Source organism: Strongylocentrotus purpuratus, unplaced genomic scaffold (genome assembly GCF_000002235.5).
Source record: "Strongylocentrotus purpuratus isolate Spur 01 unplaced genomic scaffold, Spur_5.0 spur5_scaffold_19, whole genome shotgun sequence".
In the NCBI taxonomy this organism is placed as follows: Eukaryota; Metazoa; Echinodermata; class Echinoidea; order Camarodonta; family Strongylocentrotidae; genus Strongylocentrotus; species Strongylocentrotus purpuratus.
This window is the reverse complement of record NW_022145604.1, coordinates 32,457,153-32,473,115: the sequence shown is the minus strand read 5'-3', so window position 1 is coordinate 32,473,115 and position 15,963 is coordinate 32,457,153. Positions and strand designations below refer to the sequence as shown.

Below are 15,963 nucleotides of genomic sequence, written 5' to 3'. Positions count from 1 at the left end.
CTTCTCGGCTTTCCAGTAGCCGACATAGATCAGATCATTACTGTCTACAGTGAGACTAACATTCTCTTTAGCATCATTACTCAGAGTATCAAATGTTAAATCCAGCTTCTCATACTCCTGTGTGTACAGTGTGATGTTATCTCTGCGATTAAGAACGACATACCGACCATCAGACAAGACTCCTAATCTACAAATTCCGACATTCTTGAGGACTGTCTTCTGGAGCTGGCCATTAGCAGAGAAGATATCGATTCCTCCAGTGCTGTATCCCACTGCCATTCTTCCATCGCGTGTAGCAGTCATGCCATTCATGCTGTCTTTCTTAGAGAGTTCTACATCACATTCCAACTCACATTTCATGAACCTGACCTCACCAATGTTCAACTGATCACATTGACAGTGAGGTGTGAATATCAGTTGCTCTGCACGTTCAGCTACATCCGTAGGAAACTTATTCTCTGGATCATCCCTATCTAGTACATTGTTCAGCTCACCAGACAGTGTATCACGAATAGCAATAATATCCTCTTCTAATGGAGCCTTCGCGCTATTACCCGCTAGCACACTCGCACTCTCAATACTTGTAATAAACCTTTCATCAACATCTTTCATCTCATCCAATTTGTTACATAATTTCTCTACCTGACTATCCAACTGTTTGTCTAACGCTGCTTTCCTCTCCTTCAATTTCTTGAGTGATTCGTGATAACTCGTGTTGATTTCATTTTTTTTGCCGGCAATGTGATCCGTGACACGCTTCTTCTGAATGTTGATGCAGGTCACGTGATTCTTGATGGTTGTAGCTTTCGTCATACCTCGGGCTTGTAGAGATTTAATTTGTGTCTTGGTAGATGCATTGTATCCCTCAGCATCTTGAACAGTGTGACCTTTCTTGTCATGGTACAGCACTCGACATCTTAAGCAGATATACCTCTTACATGTTATACACACATCAGTACAGAGGTGTTTTTGTTTATCTGCTTTGTGTTCTTGACAGTAAACCTCTTTTTCGGGGACCACGCTTCCCTCTCTGACTTCTTTTACTTCCACAACTCTATGCTCGCCATGAGGCATCCATTTTTTGTGAATATCAAGGCATGTGTCACACATGTTCTTATAACAGTCACAACAGAAATGTACAGCTCTCGATTTTGAGTCGCACGTTTCACAGACTTGCTGCCTATTTCTCACCTCATCAATGAGAGACTTAAGAGGAACATTAGTATTTAGATTCAAGACATTGCCACCCTTTACAGATGTTTCACTTCTGCAGATCGGACATGTTACAAAATGTTGTGAAGTGCTTTTAAGAATATCATTAAGGCATTTCTTACAGAAAGTATGTGTACATGATAACTGCTTCGGGTCACTAGGCAGCTCGAGACAAACGGGACACTGCAGACTGCGTGAAACTTTGCGTTCAAATTCCGACATTGTGATTCTCTTTTCTTAATATGCACTGATATGATATATAATGCAAACAACAATACTTATTCTCAACCTTTTTAATCATGATCAGATAAACCGGGCTAAAATCATCGAGATAGGACGGGAAATCATCTCGTTAAGTATTTCAGTCAACGGTCTTATCGGTAGTCACTCAGAAATATAATGACAATGTATTTTTCATTGTTATGGCTACAATTATGAGATGAGTGTTTACAGTCGGGTATATTCTCCTTCCTGTCGTTAACCACCACATGCTATCTGCTGCAGATCAAGATCAAGTCAGGAGGCAGTCTGTAGATGAGTGAAGATTATATTGTTTCTTCTGATCCGTTCTCCTCACACAATGACGTAACTGGCCCTATCAAAATTAAAAATGAATCACAATTATAATAATAATAATAATAATGTGACTTATATCGCGCCAAATCCACTCTGTGGAGTGCTCAAGGCGCGTGTAAACAGGAAAAACGATCAAGACTTGAAAAGGAATGTTTTGAGATGAGTTTTGAAAGAATCAGAAGATAAACATTTTCTGATGTCTTCAGGAAGGCCATTCCATAATTTAGGACTAGAGTATGCAAATGATCTTTCCCCCCATGTTTTGGTAATTTTGGGGGTCACAAGAAAATTGGAAGTGGATGAGCGTAGAGGTCTTGTAGGAGTGTAGTTTTGGATTAGAGAGATAAGGTATTGAGGAGCAGAGCCGTGAACGCAATGAAAGGTAAGCAACACAATTTTGAAAACAATGCGATCTTTTACTGGGAGCCAGTGTAGCGACTGCAAAGCTGGGGAAATGTGGGTACGCTTGGAGGTCAGATAAACAATACGAGCTGCAGCGTTTTGAAGCTTCTGGAGTTTGGACAGAAGATTCTGGGGTAGATTGATTAGGAGGGCATTGCCAAAATCAAGACGGGAGGAAATCAGAGCATGAACTAATTTTTCGGTGGCAGACTTGGACAAATATTTACGAATAAAACCGATATTACGCAATTGGTACCTTACTGATCTACAAATATTAGAAACTTGGTCAGACATTGTCATATGTGAGTCAAACATAACACCGAGATTGCGACACGTTTGTGACAAGTGAATTATGTGGCCAGAAAATGAAATGCAATTAATATTAACTTTACTAAGCTGTACTTTGGAACCAAATATAAGGAATTTACATTTGTCTAGATTTAATTTCAAGGAACGTGCGAGCATCCAATCATGAGCATCAGCCATGCAAGATTCAAGGCGATGAACGGCTCGTTCTGCAGCGGCTTGATCTGAATTGAAGGAAATCATAAGTTGAATATCGTCTGCATAAATATGATAATCTATGCCATGTTGTAACAAAACTTGTCGCAATCCAATTAAATAAATTGAGAAGAGAGTAGGCCCGCCCACAGAACCCTGTGGTACTCCACAAGAGAGAGGCAAAGCAACTGATTTGCAACCATTAATACAAACGATCTGAGAGTGGTATGACAGATAAGACTCGAACCATTTGTGTGCCTCACCCTTGACACCAAGTGAACTAAGTGTGTTCAAAAGGATAGTGTGATTAACGGTGTCGAAGGCGGAGGACAAGTCTAGCAGCAGGAGAGCAGTTGAGTTACCCCTATCCATCCCTTGCAGGATATAGTTGGACACATTCACAAGCAGTGTTTCCACACTATGATGGGATCTGTAACCTGACTGGAAAGGGTCGAACAAATCATTGTCCAGAAAATAATCCGAAAGACGAGAAAACACAACCCTTTCAAGAATTTTGAACAAAAAAGGTAGGTTTGAAACTGGTCGATAATTTTGGAGGGAATTTCGGTCCAGAGAAGGTTTCTTCAACAACGGAGTAACATGAGCTATTTTCAATGAGGAAGGAACATGTGCCTGCTCTAAACTCAAGTTAATCAAGTAAGAAAGGATGGGAGCGAATGTGTAGGAACAGTCCATTAATAATTTAGTGGGAACAGGGTCTAACTGACATGATTTGGGGGGTAGTTTACGTAAGAGTGACATAATCTCCTTAGGGGTAGTGGGTTGTATTACTTCAAAGGAAGAGGAAGTAAGGGGATCGTGTGGTGTTTCGTCAGGTGATAAACTGTCGCAGATGGTCTTGACTTTCGTCTGGAAGAAGTGGGTGAATGTAGAGGCCATTTGCTGGCTGTCCGTGTGGGCTGGAAGTAGTGATAACTGTCGACGATTCAGAAGTCGGTTTGCTACTGAGAAGAGCTTTCTGGAATCATTCCGACAGTCTTCAATAAGATCTACAAAGTATGAGCGCTTCGCCCTTTTCACAAGTGAATTTACGAGGTCACGCTGGGCACAGTACAGTTCTTTGTCGGTCTGAAGTCGGCCATTGGCCCTCCATTTCCTCTCCAGTTGTCTACGTATCCTCTTCTGAGAACGAATGTCATTGGTATACCACGGACAGTCTGCATGATTCCTCACTTTCCGTGATCTCTGAGGAGCATGAGCATCTAGAACCCTCCCGAGTTCTAACTTGTAGTGATGAACAGCTTCTTCAACACTACATGTAGCAGGAGCAGTGATGTTGCAGTCAGCAATGCTATTCGCGAAGGTCTCTCTGTCAATATCTCTGATGTTACGACTGACATATGTAAAGTGGGTCCGACTAGGCTTAGCGAAGTTTAGCTTCCATAAGATAGCAGAATGGTCGGAGATGCCAGGTATGACTTGAGGTTTCGAACACAGGATTTGATCATCAGCGTTCCGCACCATGACAACATCCAAGATGTGACCCTTGTCATGGGTAGGAGATTTGACTAGCTGGGAGATGCCGTGACTAGTGAGAAGATCATTAAACTTTTGTGTGTTCGGTGCAGAGTTATTGTCCATGTGAATGTTCAAGTCGCCGGTGATGACGAAAGGTGGAGTTCTGTACATTCTACCATCAAGAAAGTCAGAGAATTCTTCCAGAAATTTGGAGAAGCTATGTCCACCAGGCGGCCTGTAGATTACCGAGATGTCCATACAGCTTGAGTCACTGGAGATAGTTGCAGACATACATTCAAAACTGTCGTAGTTTTCTGATGACATAATAACCTGGAGGCTGTCTTTATAAAGAAAAGCCACCCCACCACCCCGCCCAGAGACTCGTGGACAGTGTTTGAAAATGTAAGAGCCTGGGCAAAGGTCAGCCACGACTGCATCATCATCGGATGATAGCCATGTTTCACAAATACAGACAAAATCTAATTTGTGGTCAACGACAAAGTCTTGAAAAATGGTTGATTTATTGCGCAGAGAGCGGGAGTTGAGAGTACCAAATTTAAGATGGTCCTTAAAGCGATCACGCCCACCCCTCTTACCCCGATGTGTCCTCCGCCTTCGACACGATCTACTGATCCCGAGAGACACCAGCCGATCCCAAACAAAGTGATTCTCCTCTCGCCATTTTCCAGAGGAGCGACCATCCCAAATATTAAGGGCATGAAGAGTCTGACTATCATAGGTATAATCTATAGTCAAGGAATCATCAGAACAGTTAGGTCCTTGAGAGGAAGGCCCAGGGTTGGGGCTGATGTCTCCCGAGATCAGTAGTGAAATGCGAAATCTTGAAACAGAATTAGCATACCGCTGAATGGGAGTACCAATGTACTTGTACTTTCCCTTATGTTGTACAGCTACATTACGTGAATCAGTGGTATAATGCACAAGTACAGTACAAGAATCAGTAGTGTAACATACAATGCATACAATAGATACAAAGGCTATTAGGATAGCCACCTTCATTGTGTAAACTCGCACAACCGTGCAGACTGTGCACTAACATGTAAAGGTATGACAGGCAAGTGAATATGGCTACTTACAGTGAATATGGCTACTTACAACACAAGTAATACCCCTACCCCTTCACATACACGGATTTTTCTTACGAGTCCTTACGGATCGCTAACTCGTAGTCAATCGCAAGCATCCGTAAACAACTCGCTGGTATCCGTAAATAACTCGTCACAACTCGCAACAACTCGTAGGCACTCTTGAGGATCCGTGAAAGGAGAGGCAAATTTTTTGACATGTCAAAAATCTTCTTACGAGTGTCCACGGATAAATTTGTCCGTAAATAACTCGTAAATAGCTCGTAACAATCCGTAACCATCTGTAAACCGCTCGCAACAACACGTACCCATCCGTAAACTGCTCGCAAGAATCCGTTAATGACTCGTAACAGATTTGTATAACGATTCGTTACAGTTAGTTTACGATTTGTTTACGGTTTATTTACGGATTATTGCGAGCAGTTTAAGGATGGTTGCGTGTGCTTACATGTCGTTTACGATTTTATTCGGTCATTTTACGATGGCTTTACGGATTGATACGGGTTATTACGAGCATTTTACGTGTAGTTACGAGTACTTTACGAACAGATACGTATACTTTACGTATGCTTTCGAACTGTTTACGATTTGGGGAAAGGTATACAAGCTGCAAATTCGAACACTTTATTTTCAGTTGTTATTTTTTGGCTAAAAATCGTAAGGACTCGTACATACTCGTAACTTACTCGTAACTATTCGTAACAACACGTGAACAGATCGTAACTAACACGTTAGTTGCTCGTAGTTATCCGTGACAAATCGTAACAAATCGTGGACTGTTGCCGTAAATACATCGTAATAACTCGTAATAATCCGTAACAAACCGCAAACAGCTCGTAATAACTCTTAAACCGGTCGTAAAAGTGGCCAAATCGTAAGGATCCGTGAAAGATCCGTGAATTTGTGCGATCCGTAAGGACTCGTAAGAATAATCCGTGTATGTGAAGGGGGTATAAGGCAGTGGTGAATGCAAAACCAGTAGATGTAAAATGTATGACAAATATCACATGAAATATGGCCAAAATAGTCTAGTAGCCTCCTGAAGACATACAGAATCAGATGATATAGATACAGTAACTGAATAACAGATTATACAAGAAAAATATAAATCAACTATATCAATTGATAATGATATAGCTTTTCCTGGCCAATTTCTCATCTTTTTTAGTCCGTGTGATAAAACGATAATTCAGTTGTCACATTGCCACCCGAATTCAATTCGACGCGGGACTTTGCACTTGTTTATTTAAATTAATTCCGTCTTACGCTTGTGCCAATATTTATTCTTATTCGTCGGCAATTGCCAAAGGTGAACTCGGGCATTCCATTTCGCTATTGGCAGTCAATTTTGTAACAAATTAATTCGAATTAGCATGGATGTTATTTATGTAGGCCCCCTACATTTTCTATTATCATTTTCATTTACGTTTAAGATCTACGTAAATTTAAAGAATCCATAGTAGAGTGATTACATATGACACTTATATGCAAAACACACTTTGAATTTAATTTTAAAAAAGGAATTATAAGAAAACCTCGACTAATTTGGATGAACGAAATGCTAAAGTGGTTGCTCCAAAAAAAATGTAAATGTACGAACGGCAGTATTAAGTGATCACGTGAGCATGTCATGCTAAATTGAATGAAAAGAGTGCATGAAATATGAATTTGAATGAGAAACATGCTTCTCTGGTTGACTAAAATGCACATATAATGAATGTGAACTATCGAAGAAAGGGCGGGGCTAAATTGTGCTGAATTGAGTGCACGCAAAATAAATTGGATTGGCAAATTTGCGAAATTGGCGTGAAAAAACTTGTTATTGACAATTCATTCATTAGTCATAACCATTCTTATCAAGAAAACTTGTCTCCAAACAGTATTACCAAAAATATATTGATTTGATTCGATTTATGCGGCCGGGTGTGGAGCAAATTATAAAGCGCTTAGAAATCTGAAAGGAAAAGGCGCTACACCAGATACTATGTAGGTTTGGATTAGATCGGAATTCAAATAAGAAGTATTAATAGTATTATGTTCAGTAATATACCTTACCTGTACAAAGTGACATTGATTGGGGGATAACGATGTTTATCAATAAAGGCCCAGTACAATCGTCAATGCCCTAAATCATGCAGATCTGAAAGTTAAAGAGAGATATGTTCATGATTGAATTTCATTAAATTTCTCTTATTCTGCAAAAATTACAAATCAAATTACATTTTAGCGTTACAACATTTACAACATATAAACAATATTTTGAACGTGTACAAAATATAGAAGTAATAGAAATGTTGACATTTAAACAAAATAAAACTGATAACACACTTCCAAGAATCATTCATTGATAATCTCCAGAAGGGGGCTATCACATTAAGCGCTTTCTTCATAGCGTGAAAGCCCGGGACGAGGTAAATTATTTCAAAAATGAGAAAAGTGATGACGGGGATGATGATTATTGTGCGGGAGTTATAACATATATTAATGGGTGTTTATAGAAATCTGGAAATGATATTAAATATTAATTCAGCATTGGGAAATGATCAAACGATGGACTCCGTTTTATCCGTTTTGAACTCAAATTAATTTAGGGTTTACATGATTTATTTGATTTATTTGATTTATCTAGGAGTGCATTCCACATTCCATAGATCTGGACCATGATGTCTAGTCGATTTATGCAGGATCAATAATTTAGGATCTATCAAATGAAAGTTTAATGAATTTCGAGTAGGGTAATAAAAGGTAATCTTATACAATTAAATTCTTAAAAGAATCAGGAAGCAGGTTATTAATGAATCTAAACTTAAGAATCAAACTTTGTGTTGCGTTTGTATGAAAGATAGCCATTTTTAAATTCATAAATAATGGGACCCACTAAATATGAGAAGCATGTTCTTTTTGCAATAAATCTATTGGGTTAGTTTTTGTTTTTTGCACACACCAGGTCACAATATAAAATGTATGGGAAGATGAGCAAGATGATAATCATATTACAAAATGCGGAAAAGATTAAGGCATATTTGACTTACTGATAACAAATTAACATGAGACAGCGTTGACTTGTAGTGGGGACACACGTATTAGTATGGAACACAAGGAACTATGTAAAAGTAGGATATAATTTAAAACTGAAATCAATGAATTAGACTACTAATACAATTCTAGTTTTTAAAAAAATACCCTCAATCTTACCCAATTCACTCGTTTATAGTACGTCCCAAAGTAAAACAACGATGTTTAGTTGGTGGGTAGGAGTCACGACAGTGACCTGTCCTAACACAAATTTGCCTGATATAGATACGTGTAATAATGTTTGTTTCTGATCGGCCAAGATTACGCCCACCACTTACCTCATGAGCCAATCACATGAAGCCATTTGTCCGTTTCTCATAAGTGTGATGATACAGCTCATTATCTTGTCATGTCATTGAAATTAGTCTATTGTTTTAGGGGGGTCCACTCATTCTGAAAGGATGGGTGGAACAGTATAGGGATGTTGGTCTTGGGAGGGACGAAGCCTTTTGGGTAAAAAGATCCCTGTTCATTCTTATCTATTTCGACAAATGTATGTGAATTTGTTTCGTTACTAATAAGCTAATATTACTAGGGTCATTTGATGTTAATGTGATTTTGTTGTTGTTGGAAGTGTTTCGCATAACAAATAAAGTATCGTAACCAGGAGGTTCCAGGTTCCAAATCGGCGCTCTCATATCAGCTGTCAAGTTTTTCGGATCGGACATGAAGTTTTAGGTCCACTGGTTATTTATCAGCATTGTACACTTGAATTATTAAGAGGTCAAATGAAATTAATAAAACGGAACAGAAAAATAATAGTCGAATAGAATTCATGGCTATTTTCAAGTTTTCATTCTTGAAATAATGAATATTTTACAGCTAGAATTAGGATGTCCAAAATACATATCTGACGCAAAAGTGAGAGAACGAGGTATGAAATTGTTCGAAACCATATTGGGAGATTCAACTACATCATTTGAGAAGGTAATTTTAGCAGTACGTTGAATCACAATTTGATTTCCTAGTCTTCTGTCTAGAACTTATGTCTTCAACATTGGTGGTAAACAATAATTATTGCTTTTTACTGTCCACCCTTTTTTCAAGAGTCGATCTTCTGTATATAAAATCTGCCTTTTCTTTTTCTCCCAACATTTTGATGGCGGGGAGGAGAGGGGGGGGGGGTAAAAACCTTGAGCTCGACAAATAAATACTACTCATTGACATTGCAAGTCTGGGCACGAAAATAAATAATAATAGTGAATGTTTGATAGCAGTTCGGGGCATCTGCTGGAAATGTTTGTATTATCATTTTGTAGCACAATCATCACAGCAAAGATTAAAGCAAAACAAATATGAGAACATATACAAGAGAAGAACAAGAAGATAATTCGCCTTGTCCCCCCCCCCCCTGGATTCGACTAATCAGCTTGTGATAACATACTTCATCTGTTCGGCATTTATTTTTAGTTTGTAGATTCTGCCAAACTAATAAATCTTATATTTATCTGAACAATCGTATTTGTCTTTCCATAAATCATGTCATTGACATCAAAGTGCACGTTGATTCTGTTGATAATCACATGTAAATATGTATTGCACTTTGCCTATGTCATCACCTGACATGATCCATGCTTGTAGCAATAGGTAAGGAGGACAGAATTATCCCCCCCCCCCCCTTTTTTGTGTAGTTGGATCGATATGAGATTGCCAGCTAAATTGTTTGGTTTATTTCCATTGCTCATTGAACACTAAAGTTAAGCTCTAGTTGTATGTGTGACCCATTTACATCGCTTAGTAGGCTTTTAGAGGAAGGGGCGGACTTTGATACTAAGTTTCCTCCGTCTACCAACTCTAAACCATTGTTTATGACTAGGTCACATTTGCTCTACGGCTAGGATACGGCGGCCGTACGCCCCCAAAATCGAGAGACACTTGCGGTGGCCACAGAAAATCTGCTGTGGCCTCAGGGTCACCCTAGGACGTACCCCTATCTATACAGAACACGGAGGTATACTTGTTTTCATTTCTAGGTTCGCCGTAGCGGTTAGACACGCCGTAGCCATGTTGTAGAGCGGTTCCACGGCGACCATACGTCGGGCGTACCGTGTGGTCTTGCGTTGGCCGTGCGGCTGCTCTAGGGTCTTATGAATCATAATTGACTTTTGCGAAACAAACAAACAAATTGCGGTGGCCGCAGGAATTACACGGGCGCCCTATAGGTCAGCCTTAATGTGGCCCTACGGCGCCCGTACGGTGGCCTTGCGGGCGCCTTAGTATTTTTCAAAAACCTACACCCGCCGCAGGGACGCCCTAAGGCGGCCCTGCGTCATCACTTCAAAGGCCATACGGCAGCCGCAGGCGTTTTCTCTCCACAAATTCAAAATACACTGTGCAGTTACCAACATAATTATGTGACCGCTGCCGTATGTGACCGTGGGAATGCTGCGGCGGCCCTTTAATTGCTGGTGGCCGTAGACTAGATATTTTAGACCACACGGCCATCGCGGCAAATGTGACCTAGGCAATATTTATGAGAATATTTAAGTCGCAAAGTTCGTGCATGATTGCTACGTTAACAAATAATATAATTAAATTTTATAGCCAGTGTACTTCGATCAACAAATTGAATTTAAAGATATCGTCACGTCTGCCACATCAAACATTCAAGGGATATATCAAATGTACTGTGCGTGGCCCTAGGTTAAATGTGAATATTATCATGATGTAAATAACATATTTCTTATTTTATATTCATGTTCGTTAAGGGCACGATACAATTCGAATTCTCTTTCATAAATAACTATTATTCACTGTGATTTGAATTAAAATCGTCTGTATTGGTTCAGACAAGGATAGAGTACATTCAAGTGGAGTTCGCGGACTGTAAAAAGGGGGAACAATTTGTTTTAAAGAGTGAGAAAACTGACGAAAAGGCAGCAATTTTATGGAGTGTTCGCGGATTTAGAAGGAAAAAAATATTATTTTCTTCACCGAGATGGTCAGGAAGAGAGGGCGTCCTACAATTAGGCCTGTCCAAGCCATTGATTCCCAGTTCAAGTTTAAGTTACAATTTATTTCCGCTTTCTCATATTACAGAAGTAATAAAACATAAACAAAACAAAGCAGTGCATTACAAACATCGGTACAATAATAATGTTGCAATTATTAAATGATGTACAAACTTTTTTAGTGAACATATACATTGCATCATTATCAAATTAGCATTTTTTTGACCGACCCGGTTCGATAAGGGTATAATATGGCGAATGCTGCTTTGTTGGGCAAGCACAAAGCGAAAGAATATACATCATGCTGTGACCAAGTGTAACCAATTTGGCCAAATTCTGTTTTTTAGTCATGGCACCCATTTTAAGTGTGACAAAACTCGCCTTATCTCAATCTCAAATTTATCACAGAAGATTCATCTTGCATCAAGCGAAGCCAAGCCAGGGAGGAAGAAAAACACTTTATTATATTAAACATGCTACATTAAATGACATAGTCTAGGGGTTTTCTTCTCGAAAAAGACTTTATTCCAAAGTATTTGTTGAATATTTGTATATTATAGCTAAATTTCTCTCGCGGCACCCCGGTTGAAAAACACCGTATCGCACTGTACAGCTTTTTGACGAGCGCCATCTGAAACAAAACGTCGACATAACTTGTAAGTAAGTCTGAGATTTTCTGCCGTGTAACCTATTAAACTGTGACATTGATGAAGATGTAACATGTGTAAATGATGCTGATGATAATTGTAATGGTGATGATGGTGATAATGATAGTGGTGATGATGTTGATGATAACGATGATGATGGTATAATAATGATCAATTGAAGTTTATTTTGACACTTTAGTGTCAATAATATTGATGGCATATCATAAACATGGTAAATGTTCATAATTTTTTAGGGCTTGAATATTAAACCACATTACAGACACTGATAACACGTAGAGCCGTGGATCAAAAGATTTAACATTGTTAAACGATGTCTTTATAACAGTATAGATTTGTTCCATCATTGCAGCCCCCCCCCCCCCCGTCCTACATTTCCTGAGCCACACATGGTGAATCCTTCGTCTAGCATGTCTAGTAGGTCAAATAATTATTATGTATGGCAAGTCCAAAAGGATGTCTCGTACCAGAGAGATGTTCAAGATTATGTAACAATGAAATCATAAACAGGAACATGAATCGAAATTAATAGAAGTGTCAATTAAGTTGATATTTGGTGTAATTTAAGCTAAAGAAGAGTAATTGGCTCGATAGATTTGGTGGGTTACGTACGGGACAAAATTATACCTAGGACTGCTAACATAGATCTTTATAGCGTACCGTACAACTTTGAAGAGCGCCATCTAAAAAAAATTGTCGACATAACTTCTAAGTAAGTCTGAGATGGTCTGCGATATAACATCTCAAATCGTGGCACTGATGATGCTGTTAAATTGATGTTGATGGTGGTAATAATAATGATGATATTGTTGGTGGTGGTGATGATGACGATGATAATCATAATATTCATAAATTGAATGATTATTTACGACATGTTATCATCATCAGCAGCAGCAGCAACGTTATCATCATCATCATCATGTTCATCGTCAATGCCATCACTGTCATCATCATTATTATCATCATCATCATGTCCATTGTCAATGCCATCACTGTCATCATTATCATCATCATCATCATCATCATCATCATCATCATCATCATGTACATTGTCAATGCCATCACTGTCATCATCATTATCATCATCATCATCATGCCCATCGTCAATGCCATCACTGTCATCATCATTATCATCATCATCATGTCCATTGTCAATGCCATCACTGTCATCATCATCATCATGCCCATCGTCAATGCCATCACTGTCATCATTATCATCATCATCATCATCATCATCATCATCATCATGTCCATCATTATCACCATCAATGCATCATCATTATCATCATCATCATCATCATCATGTCCATTGTCAATGCCATCACTGTCATCATCATTATCATCATCATCATCATCATCATCATGCCCATCGTTCATGTGTTCATTACCATCATCTATTTTATCCCCAATATCATCATCTACGTCATTATTATATATATTTCTTTAAAGTCATCATCATTCTTAGCAGTACCTTGATGATATATCCATATCCTTACATTTCATTTTATTTCATTTCGTTTATTTACATTTCCAACAAAATAAATAAAGTACATGGGATTGCATTGAACATAGTAAAACAATGAAACTTAACAATATATTTGTAATTGGTTTACATTAAGAGTAACAACATTCGTGCTTTGAATTCAACACTGTTTAAATAATACATTTTATTCTTTCCCTCAAAATATAGACTAACACAAACACACATTAACAAAAAAAAAGATTTTATCTTGCCATGTTTTATGATACCCTCTTAAACATATCAATCGTATACGAAACGTAATGTAATGGGTTAGCTCGCAATTTTCCAAGATAATCACCGATAAATCTGTCCAGATAACGTTCAATTGCTCATACACATACAGAACATGTTAGGTTATAGTTGTATTAAATTTGTCTATACATTTGAATATACATTCCTTTTTCTGTTTTTTTCATATTACGAAAAAAATACATTGCCCAAAAAAGAATGTCAAAGTGAAACTGAGTTCTGGTAAAAAGAAAAACAAAAAATTGTGGAGCTTCCTCATTCTTTGTACGTAAAATAATATTATCCATGGGATAACCTCAATAGATAAACCAAGGGTAGCACATCAGGGTTAATACTGCTCTTCATGCGGGCCCCCGGTTACTATTGCCCTACCAATTTCCAATTTACACTTGGGTAGAGGGTTGTTAATATGGATCGTTGTCTTACCAAAACACGTCAATGGCTGGCAATCGAACCAGTAATCGTATAAGAGTGGAGTGAATTAATGAACCACTATTACACGACACCTCCAAAGTATGACCAGTCGAGTCTATTATGATAGTGAAAAACAATTTATATATATATGATTATAATCATACAGCATTTGGCGTCACCATGGAGAGCGAGAAAGAAAAGGAATGACTAAGTACGGGCTACGAGGAGGGGGGGGGGGGGGTGCAATGAACCAGAGAGAGAGAGAGAGAGACAGACAGAGAGAGAGAGAGAGAGAGAGAGGAGTTCACCGCTCATGATGGCGGTCTCCTGCGTTTTTTGTAATTTATCTTTTTTCATTTAAAAATATTTGTGTTTGTATGCATCATATTTAATGTACCGAATACTTTATAATTACGTATAATGAAGAAATAATTGTTAATTTATGTATATGTTTATGTACTATTTTGAAAACATAAAACAAAACACACAGAACTGACAGATGGCCTTGTGTTGATATAGTTTCATTTCCCTTCTCTATATATTTTAACATATTCGTGATGATTCTTATCATACCACTCTGTTCATTGATACATTTACTAAATAAAGTATACAATAAACTTTGCGATTGATATTAACATTTTGCCACTAATAAACATGTCGATCAAGGTCGAAAACTATCCAAACTTTCATTAAAACAGATACCAATTTCACATTTTCACCTTAGAGAGCGTTTAAAATAAAATATGTTTCAAGGCCCACAATAGCTATAAACATGATTTTTTTTTTGCAATAATCCCTAATATAATTTCTAAATGTGCAGTTTTAAATATTTGCAAAAAGACTGTTCTTAAAATCATCATCAGCAGACCGAAATCACCATAAAATGCCAAGTAGCTAAAGTAGCTAAACCCATTTTCAAATTTGGAAACAAAGTTCATAGTCTATTAAAGTAGAGACATCCTCTTTCCGAATACGTCCTCACAAAATTTCCAATCAGCCTTTTAGGCAAATTGACAACTGACTATATGATGCCAAAGAGGAAGTCCCTCTCTTCGTTTTTCATGTCATGTTTATGTAATGTGCCAAGCATCCTCTTAATAAATTTATTCAAGTACAATTAGCTGCTATAGTCATAGAACAATCATGCAATACTTTTGTTTAATGTGATAATCAGTTGATGGTTGATTTAAAGATTTATACACCGTTATCATGACTGTGTATATCGAACACCATAATCTGATAGTAACTTACATAGACCACGTATAATCTTTCGTTGGACTCCAATGCATGTTGTCCACCTAGAAGATTCCTCTTTGCTGTTAATATTTCGGATCTGGAATAAAAGGGAGACATGTTAGTATAATTGAGACCAATCTATATTCATGATAACACGGCAGGATTTCCTTTAGAATAGTATAACTCAGACTCCACTATAGTCATAATAACAGAGTAGACGTTCCTTCAAAATTATAACACTAGAAGTTTGTCAATTTAATAAAATGTCGATCAGTTGGCAACATATTCATGGGCTATGATAACTTTGAAAGACAATCTTACCAAACCTCTTTGAAATCCTACTAATTGAAGCCAAGTATCATCCCTAAAGGGTTCGACGAAGCTGAAGACATCGATTTATAAGAAGCTAAAGAAACACATCGTGTCGCTGTTGATAGAAGTCTCAGTGTGAGATAACGAACAAGTTAGTTCCTGGTTTGAGTAAAGCCAAACCTACATAGGAATGAAACAATGACAGGAAGCCAGTTAGGTTCAAGCTAGGTATCAAATCGGTGACTCATGGTGACACAATTTTT

General features: G+C 38.1%; 1 protein-coding gene across 1 annotated transcript; it reads right to left on the bottom strand.

Moving 5' to 3' along the window:
• Positions 1–2,636: 2,636 nt before the first annotated feature.
• LOC115925890 lies at positions 2,637–10,447 on the bottom strand. The gene is made up of 3 exons (XM_030989934.1): positions 10,309–10,447; positions 3,484–4,916; positions 2,637–2,720 (listed from the first exon to the last, which is right to left on the bottom strand). The coding sequence occupies exons 1-3, from the start codon at positions 10,445–10,447 to the stop codon at positions 2,637–2,639; spliced, it is 1,656 nt and encodes a 551-aa protein (XP_030845794.1).
• Between the last annotated feature and the right edge of the window lie 5,516 nt (positions 10,448–15,963).

Excerpts from the sequence above, each read along its gene's own strand:
- LOC115925890 (XM_030989934.1), bottom strand. The coding sequence starts at position 10,447 with ATGATTCATAAGACCCTAGAGCAGCCGCACGGCCAACGCAAGACCACA. Across the intron at positions 4,917-10,308 it reads GAACCTAGAAATGAAAACAA|ATTATACCTATGATAGTCAG; the intron begins GTATACCTCCGT and ends CCTTGACTATAG. Across the intron at positions 2,721-3,483 it reads TTACTTCCTCTTCCTTTGAA|ATCAAGCCGCTGCAGAACGA; the intron begins GTAATACAACCC and ends CCTTCAATTCAG.